The 14,253-nt window shown below is 40.3% G+C and overlaps 1 protein-coding gene across 1 annotated transcript in view; it reads left to right on the top strand.

Annotated features, from left to right (window-relative positions):
• The first annotated feature begins 2,392 nt into the window (after positions 1-2,392).
• SH3GL3 (SH3 domain containing GRB2 like 3, endophilin A3) overlaps positions 2,393-14,253 on the top strand; it is a 54,964-nt gene continuing 43,103 nt past the window's right edge. Inside the window, exon 1 of the mRNA XM_074917474.1 lies at positions 2,393-2,519. Within this exon, the coding sequence (XP_074773575.1) occupies positions 2,475-2,519 (45 nt within the window). The 5' untranslated portion in view covers positions 2,393-2,474. The remainder of the gene's footprint in view (positions 2,520-14,253) is intronic.

Below are 14,253 nucleotides of genomic sequence, written 5' to 3' on the forward strand. Positions count from 1 at the left end.
CTGGCCTGTCTTCTGCATGTAACAGGGTTTTTTTAATAGAAGCTTTTCTTCCATCATGTCAGCATTTACCTGAACCGGTTTCCATAGTTTATGTACTATTTCTGATTTCCCCCATTTTACACACTGAATTAGTAACTCTTCATCAAATTTAAGGAATATCATCCAGCAAATCACAATCCTTTCCCCCTCCCCCATTAACTGTGTGTTTATAAAGTTCTCAGGTATTGCTTAGCCAGCGTACGTTACTGGCTACAAGCTATAACTTTTGCTTATATCTGAACTGAATACCATCTCTTCTTCAGGGTGTCTCTACCAAATCATTAACACCTCCACCATTCAAGTTGGCTCACTAATTAAGTTTTCACCTTGTCTGTATCATTGAGCAATTGGGCTGTGAAGTTGAGTTTCCACAGGGCATTTCCCACTTGGAATTTCTTGTATCACTTCAGCAGAGACAACATGACTGCTATCCTTGGGTTACAGACAGGATAAAAAAAAAAGAAAAAAGGAGGTTGCAGACATAAGGCCTTACTCAAGTTATCTAATCTAATTTTACAACTAACAGCTACAGTGACTTCATAATCCATTGATTCTCTTCCACAGTGATTTATTTCAAACTCCTTCCAGTCCAACTTTTCTTAAAGACAAAGATTAGCCAAAGCCACCTTCTCTCCCTAATTCCAAGGTACACTAGGAGGTTGCTTTAATACCTTTTATGGAACTCCAATTTCTTAGTTTAGGCCTTATTTTCTCACTTGAGATCTCAACAAATGCATTACCAATTTAAGCCATACCCAGTTCGGCCTGGACAGTTAACATCTTGCTGCCTGTTTCAATTTGGAGGAGAAATTAGTGCTGAAATCAGGTGCCTGTGGCATAATCATGTTTACTTATAAGGAGGCTGAAATGCTTTTTCCCTGGACACAGGTGGCACCATGTAGCATGGCAACTGCAGACCTCTTTCAAACATTACTCAGGCTAAAAACCTGGAAGGACTTTACCTTACGGTTTGTCTTCCAGAGCAAATGTTGACTGTTGCTATCCTCTTTCCTTTCTCCTTTGTCTCTTCTGACTCTCCTGTACAGAGTCCTCTGTCAAATAATAGCCAGTGGGAGTTCCTTAACTCATGGATATGTTTGTCTTTGCACTTTGTTTCATAGTGGTATATAATTGCTTCTAACAGGTGGGACAGTGATTCCTTTCTCCCAGTTTATAAATGACAATTACTCTGACAGGTTTTGTACTTTCTGCCATTGTCCTCTTTGCTAGTATAAAGAAGTAACTATTAACATACTCTGGAAATGCCTGTCACTCCCAACCCGATAAAAATGCAGTAAGCATGACAGTGAGTAACACAGAGCCCAGCTGCAGCCAGCAGAGGTTATCTCTACACTGCTTCCCAGGCCTGGGCAGAAGTTTCAGCCGAATTGTAACTCCCAAGTGATTTTAGAGCCAGGACTGAGCAGCACGTCTCAGAGCATGTCTTCCCCAGAATCCAAGTGTAGTCTGGAAGCACTTTACCAGTGTAGGCATACTCCTATTTATATTTATATCAGCACATTGCTGATACGCAGTCATATTTAAGCACATAATGAATCCATCCTATAACAACCACAGAACTAATCCGTTGTTTCAGCGTATAGACCCCCCCCTCCAAGGGGGAGGGGGTCAGTGGGACACTGCCTTTCTGAACCTTGGGCAGCTGTGGAGTCAAACTGCCAAGCCATAAACTACGCAGCTACGGAGTCAAACGGCCAAGGGGATTTTGTTCTGATGTACAGCACCAACGAGTCACGCTCCGGACCGCTGCAAGGGCCTGCATGTGTTAACAGCCACAATTAAGTTACGGTGTATAATAATAGATGTGAATGAGCTCAGCTCGAGATGCTACACGGAACACAAAAAATGAGACCCGTAAAGAGAAAATCGGAGCCTTATTAGGCTAGTTAGATGAAATCGGTGAGCTAACAGGCCTGTTGGTTCGCCAGAATCTTGTGAATCGGAGGGATGCCCTCGCTGCAGCGCTGGTGCCACCTGCCCGCGGGGATCCTTTCGGCTTTCCCCACCGAGCACGGCCCCGGTCCCCGCAGGGGGGCACGGCACGGCTCCCCTCCCCGCGGGGGGTTAGGCTGGGCTGGGCCGGGCCGGGTTAGGCTGGGCTGGGTTAGGCTGAGCCGGGCCGGGCTCGCTCCCCACACGGCGCCCGCCTTCCCCTTCTCCGCTGTCTCCATGCAACATCGCGGCGTGGGCGGCCCCGAGCGCTCTCATTTGCATATCCCCCGCGAGGGGCCAATGGGCAGGCGGCTCCGGCGCTGTCATTTGCATGGGCCCGGGCGGCGGCCAATGGGGTGCGTCCCGCCGGGCGCGCTCGGCAGGCGGCGTTCCCCTGCGCGCGGGGCGGCGGGTGACACAGCGAGAGGCCGGGCCGGGCGCTCGGCCTGGGAGCGCCGCCGCCTCGGGGCGCCGCGGGGAAGATGTCGGTGGCGGGGCTGAAGAAGCAGTTTCACAAAGCCAGCCAGGTAAGGGACCCGCTCCCGGCGCCGCAGCGCTGGCGCAGCCCGGGGGGGCTCTGGTGTTGATGGCCGGTTGCGCCCGCCGCAGGGCGCAGCGGATCCCTCGCCCTTCTCCGTCGGGGTGGCGGCATCGCTGCTCGCTGGCGCCCGGGGAGGGTTTCCCTCAGCTTTGCCTCTGGGTCCTGCCTTTGATTTCTGCCGCTTAGTCCCTTGTGCTGATCCTTACAAGAGAGGGTCACCCGGTGCCTTCTTTTGCTTGGAGCTTCAGGTCTTTTAGTTATTAGTGTTTGTTATTTAATGCCGGGATTGCACTTGTGCTCTGGGCCCCCGTTAAAGATGTAGGCTGGAGGGTACTAGCTTTCTCCTAAAGAGTTCATTGTGTTGTTCTTCCACAAAGTGCTGGGCTGTTATTCTACCTGGCATTACCGTGCATTTGTCCTATAGAGGGTATCATACGTTTCTAGAGTTTTCCCTTCATTTCGAGATGCTGTACTGTTTATCTTTTCCTGGGTGAACTTTCTTCTCCTGACCCTTTTCTCTCCTGTTCTCTTTTTTTATAATGTGCTTCTCCTTAACCCTTCTGATTTCTCCTAAGAGACAAACCCCTTTCTGCCAAGCAGGGGGACCGGTTGCATTACACAGCACAGTAGTGCCGACCCGAAGCCCCACGTTGGTGCAGCAGCAGTGGGATTCTTCTCACAGAAGGTGTTTGGAAGCCTCAATGGCTTTGCTTGCTTGCTTGTTCCAAGCCTGGGAGATCTGTATTTCTGTCGGCTCTCATTAATGATAATGGTAATATTGAAATTAGTGTCTGTAGCCTGTTCGGTCAAATTGGACAGCTGCTCTTGTCTTGCTGAGAGTGGAAAAAATAAAGGTTTGTTAAGTGCTTAGCTGTCATCTTTCTAGGTCCTCCTTCACATATGTCACTTGTCAGCAGCCCAAATGCGGAATGTGCGCTTTGTTTGGATATAGAGATGCTAAATAATGTCATAAATCTGTATCTTGTAGTTAACTTTCACCGTTTCTTTGAGAAAATGGGGGACTTCCCAGGTAAACAAATCCAAGGACAATTTATAAAGGGTTTGGTTTGGTTTGCACCTGACTTATGCTGGTAAGTGATACAGCCTTTGCTATGGTGAGTTCTAACTCAGGAAGCAGAAGGTATTTATCTGAGGAAGTTAGAGAGGTAACCACAACAAGTGCTGTCTCATCTAGCAACTGCTAACAGTGCAAGTTGCTTAATCCTGCCCAGATGTCAGGTAAATGAGAAAAAAAATGAGGGAGGGGATCTGATAAAAGTAGTAGTAATGGCAAAAAAGAACAATATAATATTATTAATTTGACTGTAGAGTCATAGAATCATAGAATGGTTTGAGTTGGAAGGGACCTAAAAGATCATCTAGTTCCAACCCCCCTGTGTGGGCAGGAACACCTTCCACTAGCCCAGGTTGCTAGTATGTTTATTGAAAAGTTTTAGTATGACTTCCAGAATTCATGGCAGTAAGGAATTGTGATGTATAACTCGAATAATATTCTTCTTCTCAGAGTGGGTCAAAGGTGAAGTTTCCACTTATTTTCAAATGCAGGACTGAGCGAGGAATTTAAAGTAGTTGATTGAAAAAGTCTCTCTTCAGGGAAAGAAATACTGTTTAGTAGGAAATTAACGTGCAGGAGAAAGGTATTGGAATTGGATGTTTTTTAGGGCTTGAGGAAACACAAGACACCTCTTGGGAGCTCATTCTGGAAGAATTCAGATAAGATGTTTGGCAAAGTAGTAGTGGAAAAAATAATAGAAAAAAATGGTGTATATATAGTTGACCAAAGCATCCAGGTTTAAATAACTGATATATTTATCTCTGTCATAGTCACACCCATATGTATAAAGGTACAAACTAAACAGTTGTTGAAACTTAAAAAAAAAAATGAAGTGGAGCATACGAAATGAAAATATTGGCACTCCATCTCTTAGCTAAAATCTTTAACAAAATGGTAAAACAAGCAAATGCAGAGCATGAAAGAGGTGTTTCTCAACAGAACATCTCTAAGTATTGTAGGATCATTTAAGGAGACTTACACCTTTGTGTACTGAGTGGATGAGAGATGCCAAGGGTAACTGTTAACAGCAGAGACAGGCATTGCTTGGGGAAAGAATAAAATTGATTCCTTTAGTGTTCCCAAAGGAGAATGGGGGCGGATGACAAAACCTGGCAAATTTCCCAGAGGACACTGAGGAATACTGAAGGGAATGAGACTTGTGCCAGGACATGTGAATAAGGAATAAGAATAATATTTGAAGCCTGACAGAAACTAAAGACAAAAAATTTGAAGTGTGAAGCAAGTGGGTTAAGACAGTCTGTATTTAACATTTCATTCAGAAATGTGAATAAATATCAGAGAACTGACAAGATCCATGTATTTTCAAAATATACTATTTCCACGCTAGAATAGACTTCTATTCAACTGAAATAAAGCACAGTTCCAACTGAAATACAGAGTAATATAGATATATAGTAATAGACAGATTAAGACTAAATAAATGGAGTTAATCTATAACTGTATATTCTAGCTGAAGCACTTAACTGTTGCAGAACTGTTTTTTGCAAAGGAAATGCATTTTGGTTTTGTTTTTGTAAAAAGCCTGCCTCCTCTGTATGTCTTTATGTACGACTTCTGTGTTAACTAGCTGTGATCACCTTTGTGTGTAGTCTTCAATTCTGTTTAGAGGGTCCAGGAAAAAAAACAAACAATACTTACAAATTTGTACATGCAGTTGAGGTTTCTGGGATGTTTGTCTGGTGAGTGTCACTTAGTTTATCCAAAGTTACGGTTAAGTAAGTAAGTGTTTGCTTTATAAAAGGTCAGCAGTTAACTTCTTATGGTTACTAAAGCCCTCACCAAAATCAGGCGTGACATGCTGTTGCAGACTTGGTTGGTGGTGTAAAAAGTCACCATGTCTCTGTAATCCATCAATTCACAATAAGCGTTCTCGATGGTTTTCTCCTAGAATTTTTTACCCAACTGTAATTTTTTTTGCCACTGAAAATAGCACGTGTATATAGGTTTTCACCTAAGTATCTGGTAGTGAGATTCAGAAGACAACTCTTGAGTTATGAGCATCTGTTGGAATTACTGTAGTATAAAGTCTGCACCCCAGAGTGAGTGGCATTTTAAGTGTTTTTCTATATATTCCAATATATAAGCTTGCAATTCTGCTCCATAATCTGTATCCTAATAATTGCTTCCTCTGGTGTCCCAGAACTCATAGACCTAAAGCTTATATATAGCCCGAAGGTTCTGTATCTGTTATGTAACAGATAATAGCTTCCAGGTACACTAGAATTTTCTTTACTATGCTTCTTATTTAGGTTATAAGTTTAAATTGAAACGCTCAAGTGGACTAGAAGGAGGATCGCTTCCATTCTGTCCGTTTATTATCAGCGATGATCCCTTGAGTATAACTCATTTGACTAATGAAATACCAAGCAGAACTCCTCTTACCACCTCTCCCTGGCTGAAGTGAGGGCAGGCTGTTTCTCAGAGCTGATTAACTTATGCGCAAGACTCATAGAATTCAGCTTTTTTTCTATTTTATAATATATTTTCAAATAGATTTTTTTTTTTTTTTTTAAATTAACCTTTGGGGAGTTCTCTTCGCGATGGAAGTTTGTCTCCTGTCACTTTCAGCCTCTGACATATCTGTTTTCCTGTTTTCAGTTTGAAACCTTTTGATGTAGGTGGTGGGTGTATCTCTGCCTACTGGTTTTGTAGGCCTTGTTCTCGTGGTGGTTGTGCGTGTGGGATAACCCAGGGGGTGGGAGGACTGCATCTTCTGATGCATACTGGGAGTATTTTTAGAGTGGTGTTTCTGTTTAGAAAAGCAGTAAGCGTAGAGAGTGAATAAGAAAGCCTTAATAGGCAGCAGATGCTATTATAAATTCTGCTGTGCTTTAAAACGGCAGCCAGGCTACTATCTCCGTGTAAAGATGTGTGATTTTTCAAAGTAGTTGGAGGCTAGTGAGCTGAGAACCTCCCTCCCTTAGGGTGTTTTGAAAGCTCCATCATGATGCTGGCACAGGAAATCTGCTGTTGACCTTTAATTCACGTTTTGTGTCTTTTTTTAATTAATTGTAGCTGAAGTCTGTGTATGGCAGCAGTCTCATCTGCAGCTTATTCATAGTGTTTTTCTTAGGCTTAGCTTTTCAGTGATAGTAGAAAGTAATACTTTGAGGAAACACATGACTGCCAGTTATTGTGAATATTTTATTTGTAATATAGGCATCAGCAGTTATTGCTAGCCTATGCAGCCTGGTTTCTTCAACCTTCTCCTATTGTCAGTGAAGAAAGAGAGGCTCCAAGAGTGTGAATCAGCAGCTGGCTCATTGTCTATAGAGACAGCCTAAGGGTGAGCAGACTTTCTAACCAAAACAACCGAAGTCTGTTACAACTTTTCTGCCTTCTGAAAGTGATTTAACCTAGTGTAATATAAAGTGTATGCTCTGTGCTCTCGTCTCTTACATATCCTGAATGGCATTTGTCTTTGCAAGTACTGCATCTTTTTTTAGCAATGCTTTTAAAGGCCTTTTTCTATCTAAAAAAATTTTTTAAAAAACTTTTGGCTGTCACCTTCATTTGAAGGGATGCTCCTGCATCTCTCCCAGATTTCTTCTTTTACTCCGTTGACTTATATGACATTTTGGTCCAGTCTGTTGGAATGAAGACCAGATCAGAATCAAGACCTTCTTGTTCCCCAGACAGAATAAACTCTTGTGACTGGGTTTTGTTGTGGTGGGTTTTTTTTTGTTCTTCTGACTATTTTTCTTTTCTGTTATGTTGTAGATGAATGATACTAGCCTAGTAATAATGTTTAAGCCTGTCTTAAAGTCCATGTTGGCACCAAGTTAATACACAGAAACTTTATTTACACAAGTGCTTTCTAGCAAAGGAAGTACTTTGGTAAACTGAGGAAGAGACAAACTTCAAAAAACCCCTGAACCTGGCCAGTGAGACATGAAAAGAAACTATTTATTGACTATGTGCAGATGTATTTCTTTCTTAGGACGATAACCTGTTATCATGTAGTCTGTTAGAGATACTGACTGGCCTTTCACATGCAACCCCAACTGGACATGATGAATCCAAGACCTCAGAGAGAGCACTTCTATCCTATTCCTAGTCTTTATTAGATAACTGGATGTACTGATTTGCAAATCTTACAGAATTGTGGGGCAGGACAGTGGTAAGAAGGACATTAGAATTTAGTTTATTTTCTGAGATGTATTGAAATGGATAATTATACTTCTTGTACGTATTTCAGAAAGGAGAGTAAATCCTCAGCCACTGTCAAGGATAAAAAATAAAATTCCTCTATCCTCTGTGTATATGTAGATATCTAATTAGACAGTATCATTTGTCTTTATTTGTGTCATGGCTGGAGACTGTTGTTATACAATCCAGTAATTCCAAAACTATAATGTAGATTATACACCGTTCATCTTAAATTCCTTAGACCATGTGAGGAGAGGCTGAGGGTTTGTGTGAATCTTTGAAGACTTGTTAGTTCGTGGAGTGTTTGGGTGTGGGGTGGGTTTGGTTGGGGTTTTTTTTGTTTTTTTTTTTTTTTTTGTTGGAAAACAGTGCTTACAAAAGGAGAAGTCTTAATTTTGCACTTTCTTTCAAAGCATTTATTAATAAAAGGGAGGGAAATATCGTCCTGTGGCCAAGATCAGAATGGATTTGGTGGTGGAAGAGGGTGTGTGCAGTAAGGGGTCAGTAATCTGCACTTCACCCCTCTTCCTCTGGCAATAAATAGTAACTCAAAAGCAAGTGAATTAGCCTTACGTGGCTGACTTTTGGTTGTGCAGCCCACCCTGCTTACGCTGGAGCTTGCCTCCTGTGGCCGAAGTACTGGGCTAATAGGTAGGAAATAGGAAGACAGTTCCTTGTGGCATGAAGGTGATTTTCAATCTTAAAATTGTATCTGATGGAGTTAGGAGGAGGGGGAAACTAGCTCTTACAATTTATGTTTACAGTTATATTTACAATTGTATTTATCACCTGCTAAGTAGCCTGCCAGTAAGGTGTAGCTGTAGGAAAGAGAAACTTGGAGTGCTTCAGTCAGCATACAAATTAGCAGAAGATAGCAATCGTATGTCTCTGCAACCTTTACCAATGCACCTCTCAAAGCTTGCAATAGATTAATCATAGTGCTGTAAATTGTGAATTTAGCAGAGGTGCAGCTATAGTTTGGAAGGAGGTTAATTATATTTTACACATAGGATATTTGTATATATAAAAGTCTGAATGGCATTGCAATAGAAAGTAGTATAGCATAATGAAATGGAAGCTGAACTTTCTCCTTGAACGTGTCTCCTTTTATAGATTCTTGGCTTTGCTGAAGAGTTTTGCACAGGCATCCTGAAAGTTCGAGTGAGAGCTGGCACTCCATCCTTAACTCATGCTGTTGTCTGAGTCATTGCGGCACATGCTGGGTAATATATTGCAGTGCAGTCTCTTGAGAATCCTGCAGTGCTGAAAAACAGACAAGTGAAGCACAGCAACAGCATTGCATTAAGATTTTCTTTAGCATCATTTGCTAATTCTTACTTGAAGATGCTTAAATATCTTGAACAGATACATTTCTACCAAGAAGTTGCATTCCTATACAGAATTTGGAACAGATTTTATAATATACATATAGGAAGACGAATTCTGCTTAGTTATACTGATAGAAATCTGGGATGACTCAATGAAGGGTCTATAGGAGTGTGCAGCCTAACTAACTGTGTAACTGGGAGCAGAATCTGGCCTATAGAACCTTTCTCCCAGAGCTTGCTTAGTATTAAGATAAGAAAGTTGTATATATTCAGTGGCACAATATACCTGCAATTCCAGAACAAATTATTGCTGAAGAATAGAAGTGGGCTTAATATAACGTTTTGCCTGTTGTGCCATCCAAATGCCAACACTTTTCTTTAAGCACGTATGTAATTCAAGTTACAAAATGTGTCCCATTCTTCATACCTTCTGTAAGAACCTCATAAACTCCAAACTTTAGGAAAGGAAGCCACTGCTGGAGTTTCTATGACTAGTTAAGAGTTGATGAGGCAGGTTTTAACAGTGCTTTTAACAAGTCTAGTTAGAAAAGGGCTAATCAAAGGTTAGATTCCACCTTGAACTCTATTTTCTAGAGCCCTAGTGTCCTATCACTGTGTATGTGTTTCTGTTATTAAAGTTACTAAGGGTTACGTGCGTTGATGGGAGAATATACCAGTAAATGTCCTACAACATCTCATATAGCAGCAGCTGTGTATGTGAAACACAAAAATAACTTGGCCTTACATGCTTTCTATTCAAAGGACAATGCCGAGCCTCTGATGAGAATTAATTCTCTTTCTGTGCTACCCTAATTAAATTACATTTTTGATACTGTACCTGTGTTTAATGAACCGAAATGACTGCAGTGAAATTAGCCTGGTTAGGAACTGAATATAATTATAAGAATCCAGGACTCAAAGGACATCAAGGGGTTCTAAAATTCCCTTTTCTATGATTGGCAGTGTTTCTGTTCTTGTGCAGTCAGGTTACAGGTCTAAGGTGAAAAAAGTGGGGAAAGTATTTTAAATTTTTTTTTTACCAAGCAAACAAATTAAAATATTAAAAACAAGTATAAATGGTCCTAGGTAGTAACAGCCCCTTTATTCCCTTGTGAATGCTTTGCACATACAGATAGGTCTCACTGTTCCCATTCTTTACAGATGCAAATAAATAAGGTACTGAAGGTGATGTGACTTCAAGGTTAAGGAGCTGGTCAGTGGCAGATCTGAAAGTAGATGATGTGTTTCTAGACTATAGAAGTTTGAAATTCTGCTTTCAAACTCGGGGGGCGGGGGGGCGGGGTTAAAAAGGTGTGTAGAAGAACCATGTCACATTCACTGTGCTTTGTTTTTTTTTAAAATTATTTTTTATTTTACATAAGTTGTATAGGTAAATACAAAATGTAGTTATGAGTTTGGATTAAAGCTTCTGTATAAATGTGGTGTAATTCTACTGATTCACATTTTCACATAATTTTACTGTTTTTAATACCCCTATGTAACAGGCAAACAATGTTTTAGAAGCTAGGATTTTCAGACAATTATATCCCAGCAGAGAATAAGTGGGGAAAAAAAATTTACTTAGTTCCATAAATCAGATATGGAATTGGAGGTCAGAAGGTCATTGTTTTGATTCAGAATTATGAACTTCCCTGTCACAGTCCTGTTGAGAGATCTAGAAAGTGAAATTTGGTGCTCGTGCTATCTGTTTGGTCAGGGAATGCCACAATCTTGGAAACGCTTTCTCTTTTTACGCAGAGAATGTAGCACCTGTCAGCTTGGCATCTGGGTCACAGTAGATGCGTGCATGGTGGCAGGGGAAGAAGCCCAGTTAAAGTAAATTATTTATCAAAGACTAACATTTTTCATCAGTTCGGAACAAGTGGTTCCAGTCTTCTGCCTAGAAATTACTTCCAAAGAAAAGAAGATTTTTAAAGATGTCAGATTGAGTTTTGCTTCTGGTGTAAGCTCCTTGCATGCCTGGAGGCACTGGAACATAGCAACTGTTAACTTACCCTTAAGATTAACTTTATTGTTTTATGGCTTTTGCATCCAAATACTCCCTATCTTTTTTTGTAAGTTGTAGTAACCACCTAAAATGACTTTGTGTTGGAGGTGGGTCTTTCCTGTTTGTTTTTTGTTTGCTTTTACCGAGTGGTGGGGAGAGCAAGGAAAACTTCACTTTCCTGGTCTGTTCTACAGCTCTCCATGTGCTCAAAGACCGTCGACATTGTAGTCAGTGGAACTTTCTCTTCCTTGTACTGTTTAACCACTTTGTGCTGTTTGTTGCAATATTTTAATTTAATGGGAAGGAAGACTTCTGTAGTGAACGGTAGGAAGGAGGCACACACAAGCACAGGTGAATAGTAAGCTTAGACAGGCAGGGAGTTACTTGCAGAAATACCTTCATGTTTGAAGAAATACATTGCAGAAGAGACTCCAAGGTAAGTATGTCTTCAGTGGATACTTTCTCTCATCAGTAGTTATGCTCTGTAGGTTCTCCTCAAACTGTACACTTGGTTGCTGCTTTCATTTGTTGCGAGTGGGCCAGGTACAGCAGCACGACTTGCAGAGGGCTGAAGGCACTGGTAAACCCCAAAGCTGCTCAACTGCCAGACTTGTAAATGGTTGATGCTGGAGCGTGGTGGATGGTTGCCCCTGTGGGTGTATGCAGATAAGATGAAGAACTCGTTTGTACACCTGTAAGAAGCAAGAGGAAACTCAGTTTGGCTACTAGTGTTTGCATCAGGAACTTCTGTGCCTGATTCTTCAAGAACTTGGGAGTGCAGTTTGCAAACCTGTTCTGTGACACAGACTGGGGAGGATGTTTAATTGTGTGGGGAAGACTGATGATAAATGATGATAAATTGACTTACGTACCTGTAGGAATATACTGTGAAGAAAGTTACTCTTCTTTTCACTGATTTGTGTGAGCTTTTGTTTTGTTTTGTTCCGGTCTCCGACCCTTTGTTTTCTCTGTTCCATTTGCCGTTACACACATAATTTCTCTTTAGAAATCAGTTATCTCAACTTTATGCTGCCATTTAATATGCTCTCTTGGACAGATTTCTTTGTTTCCTTACCATTAGGTAAAACTATTTTAATTACATAGGAACTCTGACTATATTTTCACCTGTATTTGTGCGTGATTCCTTTATACACTTGGAGGGAGGAGTGTATTTTTTTGTGATTCCCTCATACAGGGAGTGTAGCCCTTTATATCAGCAAAATGGATCTTGCATGATTTCAACAAAGTATTTTCCTTTTTTTAACATATTTTTTTAAGGTATTCTTTACATTTTTTTTTACAGGACTTCCATTATTATGTGTAAACATAGTGTGTGTGTACATTTATATAAAACTTCTATTTCCTCCCCCACCATCTTTAAGCCTTTAGATAGGAAAAACTCCTCATGGATAGCCTCTGTCCAAAATACATTTGCAAGATGTTCTTAGAAGGCAAGAAATCTGCCTTTCAGTTTTCAGACTTACACATCTGAGCAAACATTGCTTATAGAAGAACTGAGAATTCAACTGCTCTGGGCAGTGCTGGCCTGGGTCGCTGGCTGTCCGTCAGAGGTCTAAGCTGAATTACACCGTTTCTTTATCAGATAACATTTGTAGCTGCTTATGTTGCTTTTTTGACATTACCTTTGTGGAAACAATCTTTAGAGCTTTTTGTAATTTATTGTTGTACTTCAGAGTTCTAGTCAGATTAACGAGGGTTTGTAGAAATGAAGCCTTTCTGTGTGGGATTGCACCCTGCTGCAAAGAAGAAAGAACAAGTTCAGACCGAGGAGTCTTGTGCTATTGATAGCTTGCATAACAGATTTGTTACATTGCATTTAGCACTTCTTTGTCTATCAGCACATTTGGGAAGCAGCCAGAAGACTAGTACAGCTCAGTCTTATCTGATGAACAAACAGTTCGTTTATACAAGGGGCAAAGATGCACGTAAATATAGCTACTCTTGCACAAAAGTAGTAATGCTTCTGGGTATTGCTTTTTTTTTGGATTATATAAAAATTCCATTTGTTATGAAAACGAGGAAATTATTTTGTTGTGAAACTTCACAAACTCATCTTGCCAAGTGTTTTTGATTTCTGTGGTATTTTATTCAAAATTATAGAAAATTGGAAAAATGATAGTTTTTGTAAAGCCTAGTTTCAGGTGGCAGAAGCTTATTCATGAAGATTGTATGCATTCTTCTGGAACATTACTCATTTTATGATCCAAAATAGTAATTGCTTGCCTTGTTAATTACTTTTTGTAGTATATCATCTAAGTTATTCCTTCAGCAGACGTTCTGTTGTTGCCAGTGCATGTGAGACTGAGTAAATTTCATGTTTTGTTCATCACTTGGAACATGTAAAATAGACCAAATGGACTGTCTTTTCATCAGCACTTTGGCATATATGAAGCCTTGACACTAATTCTAGTAATGCATATTATTATTCTAGCACGTGACTGAAATAAATACATGGTCTGGCCAAAATTACTGTTCTAGATTGGTGCAAAAGGGAAACCAGTTTTTGTCAACTTGCCACTTATTTTCTAAATTCAAGTGACTTACATGTTCAAAAATTACAAGTATTGGTATGCCAGTTGTAGTTACTACTCAGAAAATACTGCTGTGCAAAAGCCTGTCTGTAGTTCTTTTCCTTTTCTAATATTTCTGGAAGTTTACGTCTTTCTGTGTGTTTAATGCAGTTATGAAGATTCACGAAGATTACTCACAATAGTGTTCAAATGTTATTAAAAAAAAAAAAGCAATTCTGTTATTTCCATAATTGAGAAAGTAACTGTAAAATTAATTAGGTACTGCAGGCATTGTTGGAACTCCTGTCAGTCAGGGCTTTAATTTATGCGTATCATTCTGATGGCACATCTTAAAAAGTAGCCAATCTTGGATTTTTTTGTACGTACTTTTTCAAGCAGTGATTTGAAATTTTGAAAACTGTGATTCTGTATACTATACAATTTACAGTTGTATTACTAATCACGAAGAACACGTTTCTATATGTATATTCTTAATTATCATATACGTCTGGTTAAGATTTAAAGGGCTATGTCTACTGCTTTGTATCAGAAATGCAAGAATCCTGACGTATTTTCATTGCAGGTGAGTTTGGTGATTGAGATTTGCC

The sequence above is a fragment of the Athene noctua genome, chromosome 13, assembly GCF_965140245.1.
Source record: "Athene noctua chromosome 13, bAthNoc1.hap1.1, whole genome shotgun sequence".
Taxonomy (NCBI): domain Eukaryota; kingdom Metazoa; phylum Chordata; class Aves; order Strigiformes; family Strigidae; genus Athene; species Athene noctua.